Source organism: Falco punctatus, assembly GCF_963210335.1.
Source record: "Falco punctatus genome assembly, chromosome: 4".
NCBI classification, from domain to species: Eukaryota; Metazoa; Chordata; class Aves; order Falconiformes; family Falconidae; genus Falco; species Falco punctatus.
Genome location: NC_137583.1, coordinates 33097446 through 33117653, shown reverse-complemented (window position 1 = coordinate 33117653; position 20208 = coordinate 33097446). Strand labels below are relative to the sequence as shown.

Here is a 20208-nt window from a genome sequence, read left to right as displayed (position 1 = left end):
ACCTAATTCTTTAGAAACTGGAGAATCAGCTGATATATCCCCAATCTTTGCAAGGCTATCATAATATGCTCTTCCAGCTACTACCATAGCTTGGGGGTGGGAGGAAAAAAACCACAAAAGTGTTAAAAAAATACAAGGTATTTCCCATTTTCATTAATCTATGATCCTATGAAACCTCACAATCCAGAACACATATTAAGAGAGGGGTATGTGGCAATAAGGAAATCCCACTATCAAGAAAGTTACGCAAGTCCCTATGTTACCTGCTAATTTGTGAAACTAGGCAACAAAGAACACCAGAATATATTAATGAACCTTCAGCCTGTTATTCAGCTCGAACTTTCATGCATATCCAGCAGCAATCAGCATCAAGTGGGTAGGTTTAGCCATAAGCCCTTGGTCATGACATAAAAATATTCCTTGGTACAGATAAAGCTGTTGGATAAATGCAAAATGCAATCCCAAACTTACTAGAAATGGCAAGGTCTCTGCCCCGTGCTGGCCAGCCAGCCCACTGGTCTGAGAAATGGCTACTGGCCACGAGACAATGGACCTACAGTTGCAACCAGGAGACATGGGGCCCTTCAAAAGCAAATAATCTTTTACTGTATAAGTTGGCTTTTTATGAAGCAAGTTACTGTTTCAGCTATGATTAAATACAATTTGCCAGGTGTGATATATTTAAAAGTGTGAAAAGTTCAATACATCTGATACAGCCGCTCCTGGAAATTACCATTATGCAGTCATCATATACTGCAATGAAAATTATGATTTCTTGTCAAAACAATACATTGAAATCTGAGAATCCTACATATGAACACCAATTTTTCCATTTAAAAAACATTTTAGGCCTTAAATGCTAGAACTTCAAAAACTAAGTCTCTGAAAGATGATGTTCAGGTTATGGCGATAACCTATTGGTATTCTTTTCTCAATTTTCAATGTACCATCAATGGTCCCAATATTATTATCAATTACATTCTTCAGCAATTTGATGAGCTTAAATGTTGGAAGATCTCTGGTTTCTTGGACAGACGTGGAAAATTAGCATCGCAATATACAGTTTGCGCATGGTTATTTTGACACTCCAGGAAAGCACCTACTTCTGTCTTTGTCACTGAACTCGGGATGGCAGAGAAATCTGTATTGCAAATTATTTAAGCAATGAAAACCTCAGGCAACAGATGCATATACAGTATAAGAAGAAACTTGAATGTTTAACATTCCCAACCAAAAAGACAGACCCTAGTTAACACTTGGATGCTCATCTTCCCCACCCCCCAGGACAGTTCCCCCCCTTTTATTGTTCATAGTGCAATTCCAGTTTTACAGGAACCAATAACCTCTTTATATATATCACTGAGGTTTCAGTTATTCTCAGTTAATCATTTCCTGGTTATAGCTGATTTAAACAGCAAAGCCAGTTTTGCTAGAATGAACACAGAATCATCAAGATTCAAACTGCAGGGAGGCCAGTAGTGAGAAACACGTTATGTATGTAGTAGATCTACAGTGGTTGCCTTGCACATTCACAGTATCTGGAATTGATCTGCACACCACAAAGAAAAGAAGTAACAAGGACAATCTGGCAAGCCTTTGTTGTAGAAGGCAGTGAAAGTGAAGTCTTTGTAATATTTTTGTAGTGGTACATTCTTAACCTGAAGTGGAAGCCAAGCAGACTCTCACTGTTGACTTTAGAATACTTTTTTTCTGAGGAATATAATTGATAATTGCCATGATAGTATTTTAGCTCTGTATTTTATAGTTTTTACTAGCAAAGGTGACATCTTTCATTGCCTAACAGTATATTCACTGAGAAGTGTGGAACTCTTCCAAATGAAACAGATTCTTTTTGAGGCTCTGTGCATTAGACAAGAGTAATTTCTATCTAAGCTGTGTCTCATAGGTGCTCTATAGTCAAACTTTATGAACAGACGAATTATACTGGTGCTACTGATAGAGCAGCATGCCACCTGTATGTGAAGATTTTATGGAATTCCAACTCTTACTATCTACTGTTTTTTCGAGAGAGCCCCAGGTCAATCTTTTATCCTAATACAGACACTACAAACCTGTGCTAATCAAGCTAAAGCAAGAACTCCACTTGCATAGTCTCTTCAGTAGTACCATGGCTAGTAAACTACTTCTGCATCCTCAAAAATGCATACAGATATAAATCTATCAGAAGTTCTTGTAAGTTTTATGTTCTTTGTCAGCCTATTCTGACTTGTTTGGAAAGCTGCAAAATATTTGTTTAGCAACAACTCCTTGTTACAGGTATATTTATACCACTCAGAATTTATGGAGAACAGCTTAACAATTTATGAGAGTCCAAAGATGACTTTAATGTAGTTTCTCAACAGTTGTTGCAAAACAATTGTAAACATTTATTATTTTTGAAATTAAGCATTTATGCTAGATATGCTTTATCAGCCAGTCTTAAAAGGCAAACTTGCTGGTACACAATACCTGCCAGCCTCTCCAATGTTGCTGTGCACAGTTACATTGTGAATTACTAATGACAAATTGAATTAAAGAAGAGACACAATGTAATGTACCAACAGTAAAGTATGTGGAAAGCAGAACCCTCAGAAACTGGTAAAAAAAAAATAATATCTCAGCCAAACATGAAAGCACTTGTTATTACTTCTGGTAATAAAACTACCTATAATCCCTAAGGTTACATATTAGGTAACACATTGTTAATCCATCAGGTTAGGCATTACTGCAATTAAGTCAACATTTCCCTATTTTTGTCTCCAGCAGGCTTTGGTTTTATCTTTTTCCCAAGCCTTGTCTAAAATTTGCATGAAGAGAGATTTCAGTGTCTATTTGGCTATGCGCTACTGCAGTGTCACATTTCTCAGAGTACTAGATTACATGTAAGGGAAAGATATGCAACGGACTTGAATGAAGCAAAATTAAGAGAGATTTTACACTGCTTTAATATGGTATCAGGCAGCTCAACAGGTCTGCAGTGGTGAAATGGAGCAAGCTCAAACAGGTCTTACAATATAAGCTTTGGGAACCTAGAGCCCAGTCTTGGAAACCCATTCTTAGATAGTTTCTCTGAAGTCAATAATAGAAGTACACAACCACATTACAAAAAGTTTGAGAGACTGGGTCCTTAGATTCAAATTTATTCATTCTCATTTTGATGCCATTAAAAAGGTACCATCAGGTTTAGAACAGACAAGAAAAAAGTAAGATTAATCCACTCCTGCAGCTCTTATTCAAGTTGTTCTGTTATAGGGTTACTTAGGTAGCAATGTGTATAGGTGAGCAGGAACACATCTAAGAATATGAAATACCTTTAGAAGATATTTCCAGAAAAAAGGGACAAAATCTACTTTACAAAAAAATTTTGTTTTTTTTCCCATTTTTATGATTATTCTAATGTGGGTTATTTACAGTTTATGTCTAGTTTATTTTGCAGCAGCTCTGTGCCTGAGCATTTGGGATGCAACTTCTGCAGAACACTAAGAAAAAAGAGGGGAGGGAGAAGGTACGCAAGTTTGGTGTTTGCGCTTGTGCTAGTTTTTGTTTCCTAATTAAACATCCAAAGTTCAACATGGAAATGAAGCTTATACGCAACCCTCACATCCCATATATATATATATATATTTAAATGAAAATGAAACATTATTTCTAAAATTAGCACCTGGAAGACTTACCGTTAACAGCTTTTTCATAATTCTTCCCCAGATTTATTAAATTCCTCAGTCCTGGATTGAACTGCTCCATAACATTCTAGTCAACAGAGAACAAAATCTGTGTTATAACCAAGGCAATTCAACAGGAGATGAAATTATTTATCTCAGTGTCACTCAGGTCTAGTTTTATGTTTCATAGGTACAGCATACATCTGGCAAGTCTGTGGATGGATGAAAAACAGAAGCGTTGGGAGGAAGAAGAGAGCAAAGGATGGAAAGGAGAAGAAACTGAGCATTTATAAATCAAATTAAAAAAGATAAACTATTTCAGTAGGTGTAAAAAGGAATCTGGCTGTTAGTAATAAAAAAGGATGTTACATATGTCATCAAATTTTGCACAGATCCTTCTTTTATGGTAGGTGATAGTGAAATAACAATGAGGGAAAAACCTTTATCCACTGATTTTTTTCTGAAGTCAGACAATAAAAAGAACTTTCTGACAATGGTTCAAGATTTTCAGTTCTTAACCCCCTGCCTCACACCAAAAAAACTAATGCTGGGAAAAGGAAAAAATAAAAGAAAATAAATTCACCAGATATCTGATTAGGGGAAAATTAAGCACTTTATTCAACTTTACTTTTCTAAGTTACAGATAGCATTTAGGGAAATTACTTGGGCTTTTTGTTTGTTTGTTTGAAAATGCTGCATTTTCTTGTGAGAAGCTGTAGTTCTTTCAGAAAGAAAATGATGACTTTATTTAAGCAGAAGGAGAAAAAAACAAACACCACTGCAGCTGCTTTGGGCGTTAAATACAATTATTGGCCGAAATAACCAGAATCTGAAATCCAGCAGCTCCAAGCATGACTACTCTCATACCCAGCAAATTTTATAAACTGATGAAGTGGTAGAAATTATGAGTGGCAGTTTCATAGTGCAAGAAAACAGCTACACCATTAAACAGAAGTTTCAAGCTATTGCAGAAAGTAGAAAATAAGCTAAGCCATGAAGCATGAATGCAAATTTGAATTTGCCCAAATTTTGGGGGTGAAGAAGACAGGAAAAGAAGCTTTTGCCCACTCTGAAAAGGAAAATCACTCACAAAGTTTGAGTTGTGCCTAACAAGAAAGCTTCAGTTTCCCTCTTTCTGGGTCAAAGACAGTAACTCTTTCCTCTCCTTCCCAAATCAACATTCCCAAATTACTTTTATCCTGTTACAAGCACTGAAAAAAGAAAAAGGCTGACATGCTGATATAAACACAGTAGTTATTCACTCTTCAGAATCAGGCCCTTTAAGATGCCTCAAACACATGTAGCATAAATAGCTGTATTCCAAAATACTGGGTGTTTCAATTAACTTTTGAACAATGCTAAGTCTGAAAGAGACCTCTCTGAGCTTCACTTACTTGGTGACTTCTTAGTTTCTTCAGGTAGAATCGCTATCTGAATTAAAGACACAGCGTGTTTAACAAAACCCCCTTTGTTTGTATGTAGATAACAGTAAATTCTAGAATACTTGTTCAGAGGTAGTTATGTGCCTGGTCATTTAATAGTCAATTAACCACAATGTTCTATCCTTTCTTCTTTCTCTTTCATACAAGATACGATTTCATACAACACCAGCTCAGGAACAATTTGGTAATGAGAATATATGTATATAAATAAATAATATAAGCTCTGTATTTCCACAGAGGAGAACTTTAAAAGTTTTTGTAGATTCTAGACCTTCTTTTCCCAGAATTTGCCTAACAAAACTACAGCTGTGACATTACTCTAAAATTTTATCATGAAAGGAAGATCATGAAATACCTGAAGACACCATTCTGTTATGCTTACTATTTTTAAGACAATATTTTTGTGACACAACTCACATTTTTCTAGATACTGTTCACACAGCAGAATTTTCAACTTCAAAAAATTCAAAACAGACTCGTTCTGTTTATAAGAAATACAGGGCACAAGACAAGTGAAATAGTATCAAGCTTCTGTCTGTTATCCTACTAACAGAGTGAAAATATTTATATTTAGTACATATGTGGACCCAGAAAAAACAGGATACCATCACATTTGTCTCATTGTCAGGCAAGGTCATTCAGACAGAACTGTATTATTATTTTTCAAATCCAGCACTGTACCCAAACTCCAGTTAATTTAAAAAGTGAAGAAAAGAATTAACTCCAGATTTCACCAATAATACTTTAACAGTCATGTTCAGTAAAAAATTATAGATATTAAAAAAAGATATAAAACTATCAGGTTCTGATACTAGTGCAGTGTATAGGACATCAGAAGCAGACACAGTACAACACCTAACCCCACTGCCTTTATTTGTACAAATTAAATGCATCTGGGATTGTTTTCTGGTCTACACCATTAAACTCTTACGCACCCAAACATGATCACCGCAAGCAAACTACCTATTGTCCCCAGGCCCTTGATTTGTGTTAACTCACAAACCACATCCAGAAATCATTTGGGAAAGCGTGTTTCAGGTTGGGCCAACAATGCCAAGGGCTATTCTAACAACTTAACAGTATGGACTTTCAAGCTCTAGTGTCTGGGAACATCCCTCCTCCTGCCCCAACTCTTTAATTTCCTACTGTAAATGTTGCTGCTGTGCCTCTGTTGCCCTCCCTGTAGCTGAGGGCTTTTGCTCCAAGGTGTAAGGTGTCTCCTCCTACTCCAGTTTTTTTGCCATTTCTTCCCAGCAGTGTACTAAAAAGATGATGTCTGTTGGTATATATGGAGCCAGTGAATCACAAGAAAAAAATAATGGGTAATTTAGAGGATTGTGTTAGGATAGAGTCCTCTATCTCTAGGATATGGGGGAGAAGAAAGGTGTACGTGACACAGAAAACGTGCGTATCCCGGGCACATAAGAATCCAAATGCCTTGAATTGCCATGCTATACTGAAAAGAATTTTCTTGGAAGACAGATCCTGCCCCTGCTTACCCTGCTCCTCCCAACAAGAACTTACAGACTAAAACCCTTACTGCCACCTACCCCAAAATTCTAACAGTAACATGATAATTATTGGACTTGAAATACTGATTTTTGGACAGACTGTCTTAAGAGGTTAAGATTCCAGCTTTCTTGAAATCTTCTATTTCATATTTCAAACAGAGAACAGTGATTACAGCTGTGTTTTCATGTAGGAGAAAGTAAACAAAACCCAACAGAAATGCCCTCAACAGCTCCCCTCTCTGAAGCCAGACCCCACTGCCCTTTACTTTCACTAGCCCACTTGATATATATTGGGTGTTTATGTATAGCAGATAAAGACCACACTGTGGAAACACAACAGGTCCACTGAAACACAGAGAATTCTGAGGAAGAGCTCCAGTACATCACATCTGCTCAACATATATGTAAAACTGCTGGGAAAGATGAAGAAACAATTTATAGCTCAGTGCCTTCAGTAGCTGGAAGGCATACAACTAATGGATCTTTTCTTCATCAGACCAAGCAGCCTCTGGAAGTTTGTCAGTGTTTGCACTGCCACAGTGGTTGATTGTTAGCAGAAGCGTCTGCACCAGTCTCTAGACGTGAACGCCCGAGAAGCAGCAAAAACCTTCGCAATGGAAATTCCCCTTTGGAATTTGCTTGGTTTAACACAGTGTATGGTTAGCTGACCCTTGCAGTACTGTGCAAGGCTCATCTACTTTCCTACTAAGGGTTCGTGTTTGATAGACAGACTTAGCTTCCCCCCTTCCACCCCCCTGCTGGCACTCCAAGATGATTTAATGAAATATTCTTAGATTTTCCTCTCTTCAACATTAGAAAGAAGCATAATATGTCTTTTTTTTTTCTTTCTACTGAAGACTAGATTCTCAAAGGAAGCAAAAGCCTGGCTGTGCTTCTAGTGCTCTTTTTTACAGTTAACCACTGTTGGCTGTCTTTGAAGTATTGTCCAGGAAGAAGTATCTGGAACACTTTTTCAAGAAGGGAAACTGTCACTGGCAACTACCTCTTCAGGATCAGGTATAAATTTAATATTGCCAAGACATTTCACATCAGTTAAAGTGACTGTCGAGGTGGTTTTTTTCAGTTTCAGAATGTATAGGGGAAAAGAGCCACTCTGTAATCAATCTGTACAGCTGTTTTTTCTTATGATGTCTTACAGTTTTATAGCTTCTCTTACTTGCAGTTTAAGGAAAAGGTCATGAAAATTAGTGGGACTGAACACCAGCGCAAAATTGCAAGTCATACATGAAAGCCAGATCTCAAAACTTCTAAAGAAGGATAGACAGAGGAACAAAGAAGAATTTCTGGTCAAGAGAACCACTGATTTAAAATTGTCAGAAGTCTCAGACAATTTCAGTCTTGGTTTCTGCCATGCTGTACAAAGACATAAGAATAAAACTTCTATCTTAATCCAAACAGACATCACAAAGTAAGAAAAAACCTGGGAGAGACAAAGTGGTTTATAACACATCATTTGCCTGTACAGTGAGTGACACAAACTTGGCCTCCTAATTGTCAATCTAGTGTCCTATATTCTAGTGACACACTACCTCTCATGAACAGAATAATTAACTAGAAGAGGAGGCACATGATCAGACCCTATAGCTTTCTATTATTTAGGATGAATGGAAATAAAGGGAAACACTTTCAACACAGGCAACTGGAAACATCATCTTATGCGGAGAGTTTTAGAGATGGTAAAAGTGACCTTCCAAGAAAAAGCATAAGAGAAACCTATTCTGGTCACTTGAGTTATTAAATCCTGATACAATCCGGTGTAAGAGTTGCAATGTGCCTTTCATCACATGAAATCAATGTGAATTAACCAGCCTGGCAGCACAGAGATGACTGAAGAGGAACAAGCCTTGCATTTCCACTTCTTGTGTACAGGCATCACATCTTCCGCAGTTCCTGGTAGTCTTATAAACAATGTTAATCTTCAAAACAAATGACAACCATTGTAGAAGTGCCTTCCTGTAAATGTTCAGCTTTGCTTTTTATTGAAAGACACACCTTGCAGAACAATAGCTCAGCAGGTATGAATACAACTAAACAATGCATAGACTCCCTGTAGTTTCAAGTTTACATCCTGCAGGCACTTTTGCTAGGGTGGATAACAATGTATTTGGGTAGAAATCTGGAATGTTGGCACAGAAAAATAGATATTGATGTCTAACATTACTCACATTACCATCACTATAGCTATTCACAGCTAACCTTTGTATAGCTACTAATAATTTAAATTGTTCTTCAATTTGGAGAACAGTAAAATTAAGTTTTTGGAAAAAGTCTTGAGTGTCACTACATTATGTCCAAGAACCCACTTGAGAAGATTCAAAAAGCCATACAGAAAATAAATCATGCTGTACTTTACCATACATAAAGCATTTTATACTTTATTGCATTTCAACTCCTCCTTTAGCTTTTGAAATCCACAACACAGTTTTTCAGAAGGGCACGATTAAGCCCTTAACACATCTCATGTTAAGCTATCTCAGTTGTAAGTTAGCTTAACAGTGGTTTAAAACAGGTTCAATAGAATGGAAAAAATAAATCCAAATGCCAGTGTTTATTCAAAAAGACTAATTCTTACGACTAATTATTAGTCAGCCTGATGGAACATGTCCTGTTTAAGAGAAACATTAATACATCATCCATCAGTGTGTTTCAAATACAAACTTTTTCAGGTTATGAACCTGAAAATATGACCCAGGATAGACTCTAAGTAGGTATAACTCTAAGTAAGATCAAAAGAGATCATTTCCACTAAGACAGACCTGGACTTTATACACACACAAACTCTCAAAGGCTCCTCTTCCCTCAAGTTAGATTTGTATTTCAGTGATGCAAAACAACAGCCTTACTGCAGCATGCGCTCGGATCAGTGAATTTTAATTTTGGTAAGTCAGTCCTGTAGTTTAATCTAATTGCAAGTCTTTTTAAAATATGGAAACATGGAATTCAGGGCTTTAACTGAATTTATCAGATAAGTTCCCATGATAAAACAATATAGCCTACCAAAATAATTCTGCATGCCCCTATAAAGAACACATGCCTCTCAGAACACAGCACTCCATTGAACAAATATTATTTCAAATTAAATTTTGGTTGATAATCAAAATTTCTGAGTAAGATTTACTTGAATACAGAGAAATATATATCTTTAAAATCCAAGATTACCAACAGCAATAAATTTCAGTTATCATCAAGAGCTCAAACCTCAAACTACAGGAGCAATAGGCGAGCTGCCTGCCCAGCCCTTAGCCCATACAGACAGAATGGCCGGTCTGCAACTCAGTACTTTCCTGTTTTTTCCCCTTTCCCCTGCACAGTGTGTATCATAGCCGGATGCCAAAGAGTTTTCCCCCACATGAAGCAGATAAAATGAAACTGTATGAGCTGCGGTGACACACCAACACATAACAACTTTCGCAGGGCTACTGTATGACATAGTCTGTGTCAGAGGGGGTCATACAACGTCCCCTCACAGCACGCCCCATCACTGCAGTGAGTTACAAGGGCAGGGCAATGTCATACCAGTGAACCTCTCAGCAGCTCCTCAGTAAAAGGGAGGCTCTTTAGTCATAGGTGCCCACACCCTTAGGCTTCATTTTGCACGTGCCATTCCTATCATGCATTAAAGTGATTCTTCAGGTATTACATAAAGAGTAAATGTCAGCCTTGATTTTTGTGTGCACACATACACGTATTTGTGGATTATGTTGTTTATTTAGTCAGGTTAGCTAAAAAATGTTGAGGTATTCACTTTCCGATGTTGTTGCCAACAAAAAGGACAAACAAGATAAAAATACAAGGGCATTACTTAGCCACCTGATGACTTCTGAAAGTATATTCTGAAGCTTTGCAGAACACAAGTTACTATGTATTTAATAAATCCAATGGATTAGCACTGTAAGAAAGGACAAAAAAATCCCAAAACCAGAACAGACTAGCAAGGCATTCAACTTAATTTTCTATTATTTTTCCAGGTCACCCAAAAGTAGACTTTTTTTTTTTTTTCTTTTTTCAGAAATTGAAAGCCTGTGTTTGGTCCTGCAGCACACAGATGCCATCGCTACACTACATCAAATTCGTTTCCCCAGACCAAGTCTTACAGGTAGGTGAAACGAAAACACTGCTCCTGATTTTATCAATACCAGCATGGTGCTTTAAGCACTGTATTGCTAGGATAGCACACAGCAAAAGTATAAGTTACATGAGCATTATCAAACAAAAGGAGAGCATGCTCACCGAGCAGTCCAAAGCATGGCACAAAGAGGTGTTCGTTTGTTTTAGATGAGGGAGCTGTGATTACAGTCACAGCAAATGCTGACTACACAGCCTAGCGCTCTCTGCCCTTAAGAAGAGCTATTTTCAAGTCTTCAATTTTGATATAGAAATAACTGCTTTAAAGTAGACCCAGAATTCACTCTCTATCTGAAGCAGCCTTTATACCTTATCTGGATAAGGTTTCAATTTTTAATGAGGGCAGGGCAGGAGGGTTTCCAGGCCCATGAGTACTAGCTATGTGATGCAACATACCAGACCTCTCAAAATACCCACACAGAAGACATTTCACCACACTATCAATATTAACTTTGTATTCCTGTGTTTTTGCTGGTTGTTTCAGTCTTAACTATCCCTTTGAATTAGTTTTAAAAAGAAAACAAAAGGGTAAACTTTCCCAGGAAATAAGTACTGAATAACAGGGAAGGTTTTGTTTATTTAGAGATCTGTCATTCCTTTAAAGCCTATTTTATATTATATCCATTAAACCACACAAGAGACTTTCTTTCCTCTCCTCTGTAAAACTGTTTTAGCTATATTCTGGAAGTCAATAGACAGGGAAGGACATTACTTTGTCAACACAGCCCTGGCCAGTCAGCTTCCCAGGTTTCTCCTCTGTGAGCCTGTATTTACAGGCAGCTTTTCTGAGAAAAAAAGAATTTATGTTTGCTTATGGCCTTGCCATGAATGTAACTGATATCAAAAAGCACCAGACCATTTAAGATGACCTGCGCTGATTCTAGAAGACAAAATTTATAGTCAAGTAATATTATTTTTCAGTGGTTTTGCATGAATTTGTGTCCAAGTCCAAAGAAAGTAAACAGCAAATGCAATGTGATACCAATATGACTACCTGAAGGAGTAAAGTTAACTTAAGTGTGTTGGAGAACAACAAAACTAACAGCAAAGCACTCTAGTAAATATTTTGAGACCTTTAAATGACAATCGAGTGTTTTCATATTTCTGAAGATGTTGTTAATAAACCCGTAAGATTTAGTGAACAGTAAAAAAAAAAATCTTCCAGAAAGCTTTTCTTTGGGCTCAAAGCTGCAAATGCATCGCAGCTGGAAGTTCATTTGCATGATTAAACGCACTTGCAGGTTTAACTGCTTTCTCTAGTACAATACATTGTACAGAAGATTACGGATCCAACAGTGCCACTGAAATACCAAAAGTATGATTCTTAAGGGTATTCTGCCCAATTAGATATGCAAAGTATTTTTCATTCTATAAATAACGAGGCATTTTGGAAAGTTTAAAAGTCTACCGACATAAATGGGACTACCCTCACCAGTCGGTGGTCTGAGGCAGTTCTAGGGTGTACCATCATAAATTCAATTAGCAGCTGGGTTCGCGTGCAAGCAACTGAATTCAGCGTTAAGCCGCGTTTAGGCTCTGGCCTGCATGAAGAAACGGTTCAAGCACAGGACCACAAGCACCAGGATCCCCACCTCATCACTATCAAAACACGCCGAGGGAATTAATGGCTCGCTGGAGAGCTGATCCTGCTGCAGAGGGCGAAGCCAGCCTTAACGCCTGCCTTGTCCAGCAGCCGCCGCTCCCGGCTGCACAGCGGCCCGGCCCGCCGTGCCCGCGGCCGTGCCCCGCCGGGGTGAGACACAGCCCCGCCGCCCGGGCCACGCCGCCGGGGGGTCGCCAGGCCTCCCCCCGAGCCCCTCCGGGTTACGCACAAGCCACCCAGCTCCCACTCTGTGACACACTGGGACGGGCGAGATTACTCACAAGGGAGGGAAAGAGGGCGGGAAAAGGGAAAAAAAAAAAAGTTTGCTCCCTTTCTGCGTGAGGAGCCGTGGCTGTCCCGAGCCTCCCGCCGGCCTCATCTGTGGAGAGGCGGGCAGCGGCCCCCGCCTCAGCCGCCGGCGGTGCCGGCCAGCGGGGGCAAAGGTGGCCGCCGCCTCTCCTCAGGCGCGGCGGCGGCGGGCAGCCCCCTCGCCGGCCCGTACTCACTTTGTAAGTGCTCTCCGTCAGCTTGTTCACCTCCTCAGGGTCCCGAGACATGGTGCCGGCGGCGAGGCGGCTGGTGGGCAGAGCTTCGTCCTCCGGAGAGCGCCTCGGCCCTAGCTCCGCACCACCGCAGCTGGCTCGGCTTCTCCCTCCGCCGCTAAGAAACTGTCAAAAACTTGTGGAACCAGCCGGGCAGAGCCGCCGGGGCGGGGCCTGTGGGGCCGCGGCTGCCTGACGCGGCAGGACTGGCTCGGCGGGCGGGGTGCGCCTCTCCTCAGCGGGGAGGGCGAGCGAGCGGGCGGGCGGGACGGCCGCCTCGCTTCCACCTGAGCCGCCGCCTGCTTCGTGCCGCCGCTCCCGCTCCCGCGGCGGTAGGCGCTGCCGGGCTTCCCCTGCGCGGCCTCGGCAGCCCACGGAGCAGCCGGTGCCTGGGCCGTGTGGAGGCCTCTTCAGGCGGCAGAGCTGCTGCGGGAGCTCAGCGAAGTCGGAGGTGAACTGTTCCTCCCGACAACTAAGCGACTGTTCTGTAAGAATTAATTCATTAGTCTTGTCAGAGTTAATTAGCGTAGCCGTAGCAGTGCTGGTGAGGCTGGGGATGGTCCCCTTTCTCCCTTCCACAGCAGCCCCCCGTGAGGGAGAGGCGTAGAGGTTTCCTCAGGGCCTCTCGGGCCAGGACAAAACTGTTTTTCTCCTGAATCCTGGAGCAGTGTGCCACCCGAGCTTTGTGCTACACGCTCAAGTTTTCTATTTCTTTTAAATATATAGCAAAAAAACCGGTGCCCACAGTCATCTTTCCTCTGTGAAATGACTCATGAGGCCTCCAGGGGCGGGGGGAAGGAAGGCTGGGGGGTGCTATAAATTTTTGTGGCCCATAAACTATCCAGAGATGGTGAGATTAATTTAAAGTACGCTAGCCGGAATATCTTTCCGATAATGTAATACCAGCACTATCTTGAAGGACTTGGTGGGAATTCCATAACCTTGGGTATTTACAACTTGGGCACAGTGCTAGGTATTGAGTGTGTGAGGTGTAATCACCATCCTTAAACACTGGACATCCTTCTCTTGGTTGCTTTCTCTCCATTTCCCCTGCTTTATTGTAGCAATAAAATCATGGCAGCCATGCAACAAAAAGTGGACTTGGAAGAGAACCCTAGATGTTGGACTCTGGTGTGGGAGGAGGTTGTTATCAGGTTTCGAGAGTTGTAAAAATGTTTTCGTTCAAGCATGTGGAGATGTTTACAACGGCAGTTTACCTTCTGGGGAAAAAAGTGGGCACTTAAAGAGTGTTATCTTGAATACAGCTAAAATGCTGGGCAGAGAGGGAGACTTCATGCTCCTAGGTAAAGTCTTTGGAGGCTTCTGGTGTTTATGGTGTTAGTTGCCTTTCTGTAATAATCCAATCTATGATGCTGTCCTATAGGTATAGTGAATTATTTTGGGGCCAAGTCTGCAATTTACGTTCCTATTAAGCAGTGCTTGTTTATACAAGCAGCCCTCTTGAATGTGACATGGCTGCTTGCCTGAGCACGGGATGAAGAATTGCACAGTTTATTCCTAAGTCTTTTGTCTGAAGAGTTCTTTACAACTCTGGAAACACACTGTGCCTCGGTACTACTGCTTTTGTGTTACCTTATGCCAATGAAAGGATATTTCTCCCTAACAGGCTGGCATTCAGATTTGAGGGAGCAGATACCCAAAGGAATATGTAGAAAAGGAGTTTTTCTTCCCTGACTCCTGCTAAAGGAGCTGGGCGTATGTTGTGTAGCAGGGAGTGTAGTATTCCCGTTAGGGGCAAAGCTTATTTCCTCTGAATGTTATGGAGCTCTAGGAGCTCACCTAGGATTCAGTGTGTTTGTTTCCAGTTGGTGTGCTAAGTTCAGTCATAGTAAGCGACAATATAAGCATTGATGAAATATGAATATCAGAAAGAAATGACATGGATGATTAATGTAGGTGGAATTGGTTAAAAATGTTGATACTTATATTGTGGGAATGCTCAACATTTCACAATATACATTTCTAAAGGTCTTTTTACTTCATAAGCAGATGTAAATATTTTAAAGGTCTACTGAACTTCATATTTTCTTGTGTTCTTGACCTTTGGTGTTAGTTTCTGCAGTTGTCCTGTATATACAATTTTTAGAGTTTTAATGTAAACTTTTCCAAGTTTTTAGTGCTGTAAACTATTTTAAAAAAGGAAAATAAAGATTGAAATTAATAATACAATTATGAAGTAGTGGAGAAAAAAAAAAAGAAGAAAAAGCAGTTTTTAAACTGCTTTTAAGATTTTAAGATTTTTGGATTAAAGAATCCGAAGTGGGAAATCAAGTTAGCAAGGAAGAATCCTCAGTTTAGGGTAATGGTTCTATTAACTCTTCTACATACAGGTTAAAATAAAAATGACCATGAATAGTTGAGGCAATTAACATAGGAGCAAGTGTTAACAGATGGAAAAAAGCAGGACTGACCTCTCATTAAAAGTAAAAGAATTAGGAATGGTTTCTTCCAATTTCTGAAATAAGCATTAGAAGTAATAACTGAAAGAATCATTATAAGAGTAGGTTGTGTGTTTATTGAGGAAAAAAGCAACAACATGCTTTATTATTGAAATTAGATGCGAGTATAAAAACTATAGTGTAAAAAATAATTTTAATGTCTTTATTCATGTTTTCCTTTGTCACCATAGTTTTCTATTGTTTTTCCCAAATTTTGAGAATCTTAAAAATGTGTACAGCATTTGGAAACATCTGTTTTCTTTCTGTTGTGGTGTTAGAAATATTTTATGTATCAAACATAATAATTAGTAGTGTTATTGTGTTCTAGTTTAGTGTTGTGTTTTACTGTGTGACTGAAAAACTTAAATCTTGACAGGCAAATCCAATTCTCAGTTACAAGTACCTGGACTTTTGCTGTAAATCATAAATTTTCAAATTCACTCAGAAGAAAAGTCTGCTTGGGTTTGTAATATAAATACAAATATTTTATTGTCTTAATAGGGAGGTTTTGATATTGCATTATATTAAGGTTAATGTTATGTTACTAACTTAGCTGGAATTAATCCTGATGTGTGCAAACAACATGAACTTAGAACAGTTGAATGAGATCTTATTTTTGCAAGTTACTTAAGGATGCTCTTGCATTTAAATGTGAGTGCAGTAGCCCTCTAGAAACATACCAAAGTGTTTTGTCTGATCAGGACAGAATATTTAATAGCCTGCAAAACCGAAACCTTAAGGAATACATCTTTATACTCTGTTGCCTACATGCTACTTTAAGAGTTTATAATAACTAATATGAGATGTTTTGGGTTTATCATATTCATCAATAGCACTGAATTTTGGGTGCAGCAGTGTTTGAGTGCTCAGGGTTGTGCAATCTGGAATATTCTTAGACTCTAAAGAGTACTTGCTAACTTTGCTCTGGGGAGTTCAGAGCAGAAGTCTAGCTGTGATCAGTAATCATAAATGCTGTCTGAACTGATTGGAACTAAAATTAATCTGATTACCTTTTTTTGACACTTTTAACATACTGTTTTGTTGGCCAGAAAAGACAAAGAAGGAAATACTCTTACTTTGGTGGTGAAGCCGTCTTGTGGTGTAATTATGTCTGTTGACGCTGTCTTTGTACTGCACCTCAAGCAATAACTGCATCTCAGAAGTAATTCAGATTAGAGGGAACCTGGCAGGGTAGTAGCTTACCTGATCCAGTCTCCCATCAGAGTAGGGTTAATTTCAGCATTAGGTTGCTCAGGGCTTTGGCCAGTTGAATTTCAAAGCAAAAGTTGAGGAACAGAACTGAAATAGCTCTGTTTGAAACAACATATAACTCAGCAAATAACATATACAACACTGTAGAGCGTTTTCTTTATGTTTTTTTTATGTGGGGCTACCCCGTGAGCTATGTTACGCATCCAGCCGAGTTGCCTATTCTTAACAGACATCCTCCATGTTGTAACTAGAGCTTTGATATTTGACTGTAACATGTTGCCTATAGAGAAAAAAAAAAAAACTTCTCTCCATCCTCACTACTCGTCATTCTGCCTCACATAACACTTTCCTGTTGTCAAACAAAGATTTGTAGGCCTATAATTACAGTCTCCAGCAGACCCCTTGATAGTGGCAGTTTAAAAGAGATGACTTGGACTTCAGCATCTCCTGCTCTAGTCCTTGCAATGGGTAAGATGCTCCTGGCCTTCCACAGGTACATAGCTAACAGGAGCAGCCAGGCGCAGGGACTGGCTTGGAGCTGAGGCCGTCTGGATCTGAACTTAACTTCCTGCATGTATTTCTGTGAAATGCAATCTCTGGGCCTGAATCTAGCAGTTGATTCCACATTGGCCAAAGGCAGAATTGCATAGGTTTGTTAGCAAAACTGCTGGCAAGGGACTAACCCGAAGTAAGTGTTTGTATTTATTCCATACAGAAGACCAGTTCTCCTCTGGAGCGTTTAAGCTTTGGAACATGAGTTCCAATAAAAATCTCCCCATGCATTGTCAGCTTTACAGAATTGAAACTGTAATGACAAAAAGGTATTGTTAATATATCTTTTGAAAAAATAAATACTCAGAAATATTCCTGTGAATAAATGTATGTATTTCTTTAAAATAAGTAATATTTTGATGTATGATTGTTTTCTGTAAGTGTCCTATTTGCATCTCAGTGGCATATTTAAATATTCTTTGGAAATTATTTAAGCATGCTGTAATGACCCATTAATGTCACCTCATCATTAGATCTTTAACACGTGTTTTAAATAGCTTAATATGACTGTAACTAATTACATAGATTGTGGCTGAGCAGCAATCACATATGCACGATATTAGCCAGCTGTGGCCTATTTCATTCCCTGTGGTCATTAGCAGATGTTTAACTTGATTAAGAAAAAAAACCACAACACAAAGGTACACAGCATGTTATTTAGTCATAACAAAAATCGTTCAGAGTCAGAATAAAATTGCCTTAACAGGAAATTAAAGTGACTCTACCAGCTTGTTTTTCTGATTGAGATATATATTTTGTCCTGTGTTGACACTGATAAGGAATTTTTCGAGCATTTTAGCATTTTAATCCCCTTCAAGCTGACAATACAAAAGCACACCAAAACTTACAGAAACTCTCACAAAAATTTGAAATAATTTATATAAAACTTTTGAAGCCTTACTGAAGCTTTTGGTCTGATTCAGCTCTAGTTAGTTAAATAGATTTACTCCATTTTTAAACTGATGCAAGCACACACAAAATCATTTATTTCCCTGCTGTTCATTGTCCTGGGCTGGCTTCAAAGCAAATGAGCTGTAACTCGGACCCACAGGTCAATTCAATAAGATACTTAGCTCTCTGATCAAGGAAGACACTTGATTACATGCTTAATTGAAACATGTAATTAATTCGCTGTACTTTAGTGAGGGTGGTGGGTGGGAATCAAAGAGGTCCAAAATGCTTTTTATGAACTCTTCTTTCTCCAGACTGAAAAAGGGATGATGGTTTTGTCTTGGGACATGAATGCTTTGGATGCTTGTATTTTGTGTCTTAATTGTCCCATGTTGCAAATTATTTTGACAATATTATAAGAGTAATTATAATCTTATTTCTTCATTATGGTTTATTTTTTGAGATTTGAAAGTATATATGGTATAGAAGAATGCATTTTTAAAGTTTACTTGGAAGATTGCTTAGGATTTAGACAAAATTTAGCATTCAAGGGAATTTAATGGGCAGTACTGTTAGCAATGCTAATCTTTTTCTGCTGCTAATTGAAATATTTATCAAAAACTTGTTATACCCTCACATTTTGTAAACGGCTCATTTTTTGCTGAAAGATCTGCTTACTTGAATTCGTGTGCTGTATCCACTAGATGGCAAGCAAGCTATGCACTATGGAACAAAATAAACTTGCGTAATCTACTCGAGGCTTTCTTGAAGTGCTTTATAATGTAACAAGATAGATACTAGTGGTAAGTAAATGCAGCAGCCTTTATATTGCTTATATGCAGCCTTGGAATTTTGTCTCAAGAGTGTAAGTGCTGTTAGGATGTTCATGTTATTGAAATCTAAATATGCCTTGGGATCTGTAACTTTATTTTGAAGTCAACGCTAGTAGCAAGCCAGCATTCTGGTGAAACTCATGTTACAAACTTCTAATCCATTTAGGTTCCAGATGACTCATTCCAAAAACACAGTATTTTAAATAACTGCATATTTGTTATTTTCTCTTTTGTAATTTGTCAGCTTGGGGATTAACTAACAACAGGTGTACTCTCTTCTAAATGGATAAACTGGTTTTGCCTGAGGCTGAGTGTAGAGTACTGCCACTAAACATAGCATCTGCACATTGCTGATCTTAGTAATATAAGTAGATTGAGTATTATAACCAGAGTAAGAATGATCAGTGTTTGCCATGGGCTAGAATATAAAGACCTTAACTGGAATGTGATACTGTTGCTGGGCTGGGAACTAAACGTGCACCAGGTGTTAAGTAGCATGTCTGTGAGTATTTTCAAAGAAGTCAAATGTGAATTTTGATGCTGTCCTTACCTCTTCCTTTTCACAGCTAGAAAAGGATAGAACAAGTACATGATACTGGTAATTTGATTGTACTTGAAAAATGGCAAAAATCCTAGAACTGCGTTTCCATACTGAAAAGAAACTTGTAGCTTATTAACCCCTCTCTTTCATGCAGCCTTACTGTAATGGGGAATTACTAGAAAAATGTTCAGGGAAAAGTATTAATAGTAAACAATTCAAAGAAAATACCATTACATTCTTCCTGTAACTTGACCATTTAGTTGTGAACATTTTTTAGAAGCTGTGCTGCTATCAAAAAAAGGAATCAGTTTTTATTTTGTGGTAATAAAAATACGATGATTCCAAACCCATACATGGATATTTTTGGATTGAACCATACTGAAGTTTCTTTGTATGGACTCCTTATGAGCCTGCCTTCTCATCTTATGTTCAGTTGCTGTTCCAGGAAGCTGCTCAAGTAGAATATAACACTGCTGTGCCTGCCCACTCCTTGTTTCTAGACACCCACTGGCTAGTGGCAATACTAGCAATGCTTTCTAGAAAATGTATGGGCAGTGACGGTTGATGCTCAACAATGCAAACCTTGGGAGTGATCCATGCAGCCTATGATGGATTTTCCTAATCACGCCTATCACAAGCGTGTGGGCAACCTGATGGCGTGTACTGAGTGTGCCTCCACAGCAGACTCCAAAGCAGATGCTGACAGTTACTGTCTCCTCTTGAGGTCTTGCATCTGGCATGCAAACCATCTGAGAAGGTAGATGGTTGGAGTCAGTGGGGTGTTCTACAAAGATGAGAAGATGATGATTAGATT

The 20208-nt window shown here is 39.0% G+C and overlaps 1 protein-coding gene across 1 annotated transcript in view; it reads right to left on the bottom strand.

The window, feature by feature from the left end:
- Positions 1 to 13149, bottom strand: part of BAIAP2L1 (BAR/IMD domain containing adaptor protein 2 like 1) — a 44912-nt gene extending 31763 nt beyond the window's left edge. Inside the window, exons 1-3 of the mRNA XM_080382989.1 lie at positions 12871 to 13149; positions 3675 to 3750; positions 3 to 89 (exon numbers count right to left, since the gene is read on the bottom strand). Coding sequence (XP_080239115.1) covers positions 3 to 89; positions 3675 to 3750; positions 12871 to 12921 — 214 coding nt within the window. The 5' untranslated portion in view covers positions 12922 to 13149. The remainder of the gene's footprint in view (positions 1 to 2; positions 90 to 3674; positions 3751 to 12870) is intronic.
- Between the last annotated feature and the right edge of the window lie 7059 nt (positions 13150 to 20208).